The sequence below is a fragment of the Amaranthus tricolor genome, chromosome 9 (assembly GCF_026212465.1).
Source record: "Amaranthus tricolor cultivar Red isolate AtriRed21 chromosome 9, ASM2621246v1, whole genome shotgun sequence".
In the NCBI taxonomy this organism is placed as follows: domain Eukaryota; kingdom Viridiplantae; phylum Streptophyta; class Magnoliopsida; order Caryophyllales; family Amaranthaceae; genus Amaranthus; species Amaranthus tricolor.
Genome location: NC_080055.1, coordinates 12,058,498 through 12,067,400, shown reverse-complemented (window position 1 = coordinate 12,067,400; position 8,903 = coordinate 12,058,498). Strand labels below are relative to the sequence as shown.

Sequence of the window (8,903 nt, the reverse complement as noted above, 5' to 3'; positions counted from 1 at the left end):
GTTGGGACGAAAGTACTGATGCTATTACGGCTAAAGATGAAGTATGGGATCAATATATAAAGGTAGCTTCATTACTTGGTCTCCGTCCTTACCCTTTTTCAATATGACCTGTTCTTTGCTTTTGTTTGGATGACTGATTTACCATTAACAAGCCTTAATTGGGAATTAAGCTTTAATGCTAGTGGCTTTATCCATATATAAGGGTTGTATCTTTGGCTACCTTTCAGTGTTTTTAGGTCAAATTTACCAGTTATAAGGTTAATATTTTTGTAAAGTGCAATACAGGACATGTGGGATGTGTGGGAATAGAGTACGAGAAGTCTACATGCCTTGACACCCCTCATCCAGTCAACCGAAAGAGAGGACGGAAAGGGCTTGAGGATGTCGCAGATGCTATTTTCGAGATGGCAACTTCATCGAAAATGAGAGCAGAAGCATATCAACAATTCCATCAAAGGTTTTCCATATCCAAGTGTGTAAATGCTCTGGATGAGCTGCAAGGTGTTAATGAGAATGTTTGCATTGCGGCTCTTGAGCTTTTCGGTAATCTAGTTGTTAGGGAGATGTTTTTGTCGTTGAAAGTAGATAAACGATTAATCTGGTTGTAGGGCAAGTGCAATATACTTTCTAGTTCTTAGAACAAGACTCGATTCATCATCGTTTTCTCAGGTAATTTCTCGTGTGACATCATCTCTAACAAAGATTGTATGTGTTAACCATATGAATTAGACTGAATTAATGTGTGACTTTATCGCTAACAAAGATTGTATGTCACTCGGGCTCGAAAGGTTTACACAAATGACATAAATCGGGTATTCAATAGGATATGTAAGTAGAGTTATGTTCTTTAATGGAGTAATTATTTGTTTTAGTCTAGAATAATATAGAAAAATATATTGTAGATTTTAATGAAATATAATAAAATAAAGTGACTAAAATAATACGGTTAGTCTCTTGAGAGACCGTCTATTTGAGAAACGTATCTCAAGCCAACTCATTAAAGATTAATGCCTACTTACGTTATCCTTAATGTTTACCTGCCGCATTCTTAATGCCTACTTTCAACGTATTAAATGTCTACTTACATCATTTTTAATGCCTATTTACAATAATTTAAAAAATATATAATGGTCGACCCAATTAGAGAGAAACCACCTCTCACAAGAATTTGTGAAAATAATATACTTCTATGTCATTAAATTAGAGAGGGGGAGAAAGTAAAAATATGGCCGGTTCTTAGGTTATTTCAGAAAGCTGACCGCCCATGGCCTCTTAGAAATAAGGGACCTCAAATTTTAAATGGCATCGTTCAGGCTCAGTTCCAAGCGAAACTTTTTAAATAATTTGTATGTAAATTTTTATATTTGAAGTGATTTTAAAATATAATATTATAATATATTTGGTCGTGAATTATTAGTCTAGAAGTGGAAGAATTTTTATTTTTTTGATATAATGTAGAACTCCATTTGAAAGACATGCAAAAAATAAATGTTTGTTGCCGCTTGAGTAAAAAAGACTAGGGTCATCATGGCCATTTTATTTACGTTATCCTTAAGTCTCCTTGTGTTCTAAGAACTTTTAATTTATACTCCCTACCACTTTTCATTGTTAAATGAAGTAGAAGGAATAATAATCAGGGAAATCTGAAAGGGTGGCGCTTATAGCTCAATCGTGCATGTAACATGCAGGAGAATTGAAATATATATAAACCCTAATTTGTGTTGTGTCAGAAAGTTGTGTTCTAATTTTGTTGGTACGAAACTACTAATCAATTCATTTTATAAAACAATGTACAAATGCAAAGCTGAGAAATGCACATGCACTGTAATGAAATAAGATTCTCTACTGCCTGTAGTGTTTGCTACAAAAGGCCCATGAAACATACTCCAAAGCACACTTACAAAATTTCACTCAAACTAAACTTTTAACATCTAACACCACTTAATTATCCTCCCATATTTTGAACTTAGATGGAGCTATACAAAGATTTGAGAAGAAATTAAAACCTTGACGCGGAACCAGCCTGTTCGTCCATGAACGCATCTAAGCCATCATTAACCTCTTAACGTCAAGCTCCTGATCCATGTTTTTGGCCTCGTTGTAGACCTTCTCGAAAGCTTGCTTACATACACTTGAGAAACCAGTCATCGCCTGAAAAACGTGAGGAAGACTCATCTGCATGTTGCTTAGTGTCATGGCTCTAGTCACACTCACTGCTTTCGCATGCTTAGCCTTCTCCTCCTCCGCTTTCACCTTCAACATCTCCACTTTTGCTCGCTTCTCTCCTACAGGATCTCGTCCCTTTCTTGAGCTCGACATGTCTGGCATCGAGTATGGCCCAAATTTTGCCTCTAAAGACCTTAGCTCAACTGCCCTCTTTTCAAGCTGCTTATTTGCTGCCTCTGATCGCTTTTTCTGCTTTAGTTCCTCGGCTTGTCGAAGTACAATCGCATTGATTGCTGTCCACAAGCTTTTAACCCCCTCGGATGCTACCTTGTCGGGAACATTATCTATTTCTAGCTGCCATTGTTCACAAAGGGAATATATTGTGGAATCTTGTATGGACCTCATTATGGGGTTTTTATTGAACTGGAAGAGGCTCAAACGGGGCCAACCAGTGAGGGAACGAATGTAATCCCGTTGAGCTTTTACTAGGTTGCAAAAGGATTGATGCCATTGTTGGAGCTCGACCTCGAGTTGTAACGTGGCCTGTCTATGGATCTCTGATGTGGGTTCAGTGGATGGAATGGCATTCAGGAACTTGAGCTGATCAACTATGTGCATTTGGACTTGGTGACACTCATACATGCTCCTCCACATGCACATAAACCTGAAACCAATAGAAGCAAATTGTACGAGATAAACCTTACCGGCCCATTTGGTTGTTGATATTAAATAATGTTAAACGAAAATTTACTAAATTTAACTAGGAAAAATGTTAATATAGAAATGACACTAACACATAGCCATAAAGTCATTCCCACTAAAATGATGATATTTTTTAAAACGAAAATTAATGAAAGTCAATGTAATTAGATAAACAAAAGGTGAAAATTAGAGTTTGAAGGTACAACAAATTGAATAGGAAGGTTCATATACATGGAATAACACCACAGTTGAGAAACAGACTTAACCATCATAAATGTGCACAAGTCAGCACATTACTTTATTAAGAAAGAGTAATTACTACTTTACACTTGACACTCTGGAAACCAAGAAAAATAAAATTTATGCGAAGCAACAATACGCCTCATATCACACCATGAAACCAATATATGCACTAAAGGTTCATTAATAGTAGAGGTATTTATTCGGGTTATCGGGTTAGTAGTTTCGGGTTAGTTAAATTTTGGTCTTGTGTCCATATTGGATTTTTCATAGTTTTATGTTCATTTTGAAGTTGAGTCAAAGTCAAATTCAATTACAACATCAGGTAAATATCAAATCATTCAAATCTGTTATGAACATCTAATTAATAGGTTAGTATTTATAGAACGGTCCCAACTCCAACCCATACCTCAACATTGCCATGAACCATAGAATTTTGTACTCCTATAGACCACACAATATACCAATTTCAAAATTTGCCGATTAATTCACTTTTAAATTTGTAATTTGCTCAAAAGATCCATAATACTTGGATGTTTGTCTTTTATCAAATTTGTACACATGGCCATGGCCCATGAGTTCTGATTTGATGCTCTCAGACTCTCACCAACAAGTAGAGTATGTTTCAGAATGCAGACCTAATTTTGTCTGATTTGGCCTTTGTATTCCCAACTACACAATACACAACGGTTACTGCCTTACTGCCCCAATCCATCCAAGACAGTAAAGCAAAAACGGGGGAGCTTTTTTTTGGTAATTTTATGGAAAAAGTAAGGGTCAAAATGTACATAAAAAAAGAGGAGTGAAAAACGCCAGTCAATATCGAAATCTCTTTTACTGCCGCATGAGATTGTTTTTACCAAATGTACTGTCTGGTTATACAGTTGACCTCCATTGGGGTTTGGTCATTTTCAGATCAGATGATTTGGATTGACTTAAAATCGAATTTTATGTCAATTTTATCATAATTTTAACTTCATTTTAAAGTCGGGTCTAAGTCGGGGCAACTATCAAGTCGTTAGGTCTGTTTGAAAACACTGTTTTTAGTTTGTTTGTATGAGTTTGCGTCTTAACTATTTATGGACATAACCCATCTACATTACGGGATACCCTATGAAAACCTACTATTTAAATCTTACTATATTAAAATCTATAATTACTCCAATAAAGATCATAAATCTACCTACAATACCCCCATTAAAGCACATTTGCTGCCACTTTTTCTCTCTCCTACTACATAATAGTAAAGGTAAAAGAGACTCCCAGTATTCCGCCCAAGGAAGGGTCCGGATTCCATTGGTAATTAATTATTGGGAAAGTATATTCTCCAATTAACCTGCTAGACTGTTATTTGAAGTAATAATTTCTCATTACTACCTCTATGAATTCACATGGTTTTTTGTTCATTTTTGAGTCAAGTCTTTCGTGCATTATGATTTACAATGTCATTTCTCCGTTCTGAAATACTTTAGACATTTTACAACTTATAGTTCTATGTTGTGTGAAAAAATGTCACCATCAATTATAAATATTATAGAACGACAATGTACTAAGGGTTCCGAATTCCTCCAAGTTGTACAAGTCTTGGGCCAAGTTTTTCTATGATCAAGAATACTATAGAATTACCATTAATTAAAGCATATTATGTGACAATTAGCATAATATAAAACAGCATAAACTCAACACTTATTGCGATCAATTTTGTAAAGGTTGTGAGTTAGTGGGCACGTGAGTGGCATTACTATCTTGGCTCTACCTCTACCTCTACCTAGAACATGTGATCACACATTCCATATTGACATAGATCTATTAATAAGCTATATTAAGATCATCACTAACATGTAGGTTACTCATCCTCATCATCACGCTCAATCATCATACTCGGTATATATTCCCCTCATAAAAATTATGTCAGGTTTAGGACAGGACAGGTTAAATGACAACTCTATCACCCTTACCAAAAGAGATAAAAGGTTGCGGCACATGAAACCTTCAACTCGAGAACATGTAGGTTACTAAAAATAAGAATTAGCAAGGAATAATAAGCTATATTAAAATCATCACTAACATGTAAGTTAGTCATCCTCATCATACGGTATATTACGTTCATAAAAATTATGATCAGATTTAGAGCGGACTAAATGACGACGTAGTTATCCTTATCAAAAGAGATAAGAAGTTTGCGACATATGAGACCTTCAACTCGAGAACATGTAGGTTACTAAAAATAAGAATTAGTAAGGAATAGTAAGTTAGTTACCCTTTAACAATGTCAAGAAGTTGAGGGTAAAGCTCAGTTTCCCTCAATTTGATGATCTCATTGGACGTAGATTGTATAGCTTGAGAAGCAACCTCTATTTGTGACTCAAGTTTTTCAACCTCTTTCTTTGTCTTCTCTGTCTTAAAATAGTCTGCTCTTTTCACCTCCAGTCTCCTTAGCTGTTCTACTCTCTTCTCATGTTCTATCTTTATTTTCTCTGCATTCTGCTCCATTCCAATTATAACAAAATTATAACATCATTAAATCACAGAAAGATCACAAATTTAATAAATTACTCCTATAGATGAAATAACAAGACACCCATTTGTTGATTAGCTAAAAGATGCATTTTATGTTAGGCTGTAACAGTCCGCCACATGATCACTCTGTGGATGCACTTGTGTGGACACACTCACGGGACTCCTATAGGCTTGGACCCACAAATACAAGGGTAATAAGTGTGGGCTTGCATACGCACTTTACGATGTTCAGTACCCAAAACTATATGGTATTTAATACTCACTAGAGCTGTTCAAAACAAACCCGACCCGAAAATCCGACCCGGAATCGAAAATTATCCGACCCGAAAAAATGTAAGTTTTTTAGGTTTACCGAACCGAAATTACCTGAATCGATACTTCACTCGAACCGTTTGATAACCGAAAAGGGCAAAATCGAACTCGAACTGCAACCGAATTTTATAACCGACATATAAACCTTAACCAATGTTACCCGAACTGAACAGTGATCGACCCGAGTCAAATTCGACCCGAATTATGCACGTAACCGAATGCAACATGACTAAAACCGATTAAGATCGAACTGTTTTTAACCCGAACTGATACAAACCCGAATCGATTATTAATCGAACTGTTTTTAACCCGAACTGATACCAACCCGAACCGATTGTTAATCGAACTGTTATAAATCCGAATCAATTTTTCACCTAATTTTAGCAAATTAGGTCCAATTTCAGTTTTCTAATTATACATCCACCAAATATAAATATACAAATATTAAGTTTTTAACCCCAAAAATTTACATCCATCACTTATACATCCACCAAATTAACATATACAAATATCAAGTTTTTTACCCCAAAAATTTACATCCATCAGTTATACATCCACCTAATGTAAATATACAAATATCAAGTTTTTAACCCAAAAAATTAACATTCAATCAGCAACTATATATAGTTATATATCCACCATAAAAGTATCATCCATCAAATGTACGTGAGTATGTCCACCATTAAATACTTTCTCCAAAACAAAACATAAAAGTCGACAACGAGCACCAAAATCTCTCACGTACTGCTGCTTTGCTTGTGGTACCATATTTCAATCTTGAACAAAAACAAACAAAAAAAGTATTAAAAGAAAGTAATTCATTCTTATAAGAAGGATACAAAAAAGAAACGCCTAAAATTTTGCTACCAGAATATGTATCACATGTCAGGTGAGATCATTGTAATGCCTCTCAAGGTCAACAAACGCCACATGTTCAGCAAGCTACCAACATGAATCATAGCTAAGGAAACATTTCTAATTGCCTAATCTCAAGTAAACAAGGCTATTAGAAAGTTGTCTATAAGACTAAGACTCATGGATAACATTCACCCAACCCAACGACTGTCAAGTTTCCATGTGACTTGTAAGGCTAAATTACTTGTGTCCAGATTTCGTGTTTCAATTTGAGCCACAATCAGATCCATAAGAACCAACATCATTTGCATGGCAACAATCAAGTGAACAAACCATAACTGAGTACATAAAGTACACGAAACACGAGTTATAATAGAATGATAATTGACTAACATTTATTTAAAAAGTAAAATACGTACCAGATTCTGAAGACGAGGATCCACTTGGACCCTGATCTCCCTTAGCATGCGATTCTGCATCGGGGACTAAGTCACTGCCAACAACTAATCCTACTTCATCAGGTTCTTCTTCATATCCAAACAACCAATTACGAGTTAAAATCAAGGCTTCAACATGTCTTGATAAAAGGGATGCTCTCCATCTATTCAAAATTCTTCCTCCCATAGAAAAAGTTGATTCGGAAGCAACTGTGGTTATTGGAATAGCCAATATGTCTTTAGCTATTTTAGACATAATTGGGTAAGTAGTTTGTTGGTCTTTCCAATACAACAAAATATCAAATTTCGAATCACCATGCATGTGCAAAGGTGATTCAAGGTATTTTTCCACTTCCGATAAAATATTTGAAGAAAAAAGTAGTTCTTGAGAACTTTCAAAACTCTGTAAACAAACAATAAAACATATGAAACTTATTAATAGTAATAATAATAAATATATTGTTAAAAGGAGTTTAAAATTAAATAATACATACCTCATAGCCATCAGAATCACGAGAGCATGAACCAATGCGAGAGCATAAACCAACTGATGCGACATTTTCAGAAGTAGAAGCTTGATGTGTTTTAGTCGATAAAGTAATTGTAGACTTGTAATCATTGAAAAGATTGACAAGTCCAAAGCGAACCCTCACAATTTGTTGATAAACCTCATCCTCAGATTGATAAACCTTTCTAAAATGATGTTTTAGAAATGGAATCTTATGCCTAGGGTCAAACACCGCATCAATAGACAAAATTAAAGAGGACTCGCCCTAATATTTCTCTAACTTCTCAAACATCTCATTTCCCATCCCTCTAATGCAGGTATCCTCACTTTCACAAGCACGTCGTAAGTGGTATTTTGCCTTACAAACTTGTTCAAAATACAGATTTGCAGTGGGATAATCTGACCCAGAAAAAAGATTGGTCATTTCATAGAAAGGTTGAAGAATAGAAGCCATGTTTTCAACAGATTCCCACTCACGATCAGTGAGCTTTAAGGTGTGGGATAATCCCATCTTCTAATTTCAAAAGAAGTATTGAACATTGTTTGAACAAAATTATACATTAATATATATTCAAGATTACTAATACAATTACAAACTATCTTATACTTCTCCGAATAATAAGCTATTAAAAATGAGTGACAAAGGAAACTGCTTGGAGGACTTATAGCGGGTATTCTGAGAGTACTTCAACTCAGACTACACCAACTAAGAGTGTAAGTAAGCCTCCGAATCTTGGGTATGGTCCGATGAGTTTACGCGTAGTTCCCATAGAGGAATGACACCAACAATATTTGAATATCTTTTCACTACAATGAGCAGATCACAGCTCTCCTTGATCCATCATCAACAAATTTGTTTCTTCGTGATACTGTGAAAATTGTGTCCGATAGAAGCAAAAACATTTACGTTAGAATATTCAGATCCAATATATGATTGTGAATTGTAGAACTAACGTCAACCATAGTGGTATGACCAATAACAATGAAAATGATGCTATTAAAAATGAGTGACAATGAAAAAATTTAGTCAACAATATTAAAAATCAATTTACATAAAGAACGAACAAAAAATTCCATGACAAAATTACATGAACAAAAAATTACAAAAAATCAATTTCCAACAGAACCAAATACGCTTAGTTCAGATTTGAATGAATATGCTT

General features: G+C 35.0%; 1 protein-coding gene across 1 annotated transcript; it reads right to left on the bottom strand.

Moving 5' to 3' along the window:
• Positions 1 to 1,733: 1,733 nt before the first annotated feature.
• Positions 1,734 to 8,194, bottom strand: LOC130823261 (protein ALTERED PHOSPHATE STARVATION RESPONSE 1-like). The gene is made up of 4 exons (XM_057687886.1): positions 8,022 to 8,194; positions 7,886 to 7,958; positions 5,369 to 5,595; positions 1,734 to 2,830 (listed from the first exon to the last, which is right to left on the bottom strand). Exons 1-4 carry the CDS (start codon positions 8,192 to 8,194, stop codon positions 2,044 to 2,046), a joined length of 1,260 nt encoding a protein of 419 aa, XP_057543869.1. The 3' UTR covers positions 1,734 to 2,043.
• Between the last annotated feature and the right edge of the window lie 709 nt (positions 8,195 to 8,903).

Bases quoted from the DNA above. Each gene is read 5' to 3' on its own strand.
- LOC130823261 (XM_057687886.1), bottom strand. From the start codon at position 8,194: ATGGCTTCTATTCTTCAACCTTTCTATGAAATGACCAATCTTTTTTCT. The intron at 7,959-8,021 runs GTTAGAGAAATA...GTTTGACCCTAG, and splicing joins GGAAATGAGATGTTTGAGAA to GCATAAGATTCCATTTCTAA. The intron at 2,831-5,368 runs GTAACTAACTTA...TATTGGTTTCAG, and splicing joins CTTCTTGACATTGTTAAAGG to GTTTATGTGCATGTGGAGGA.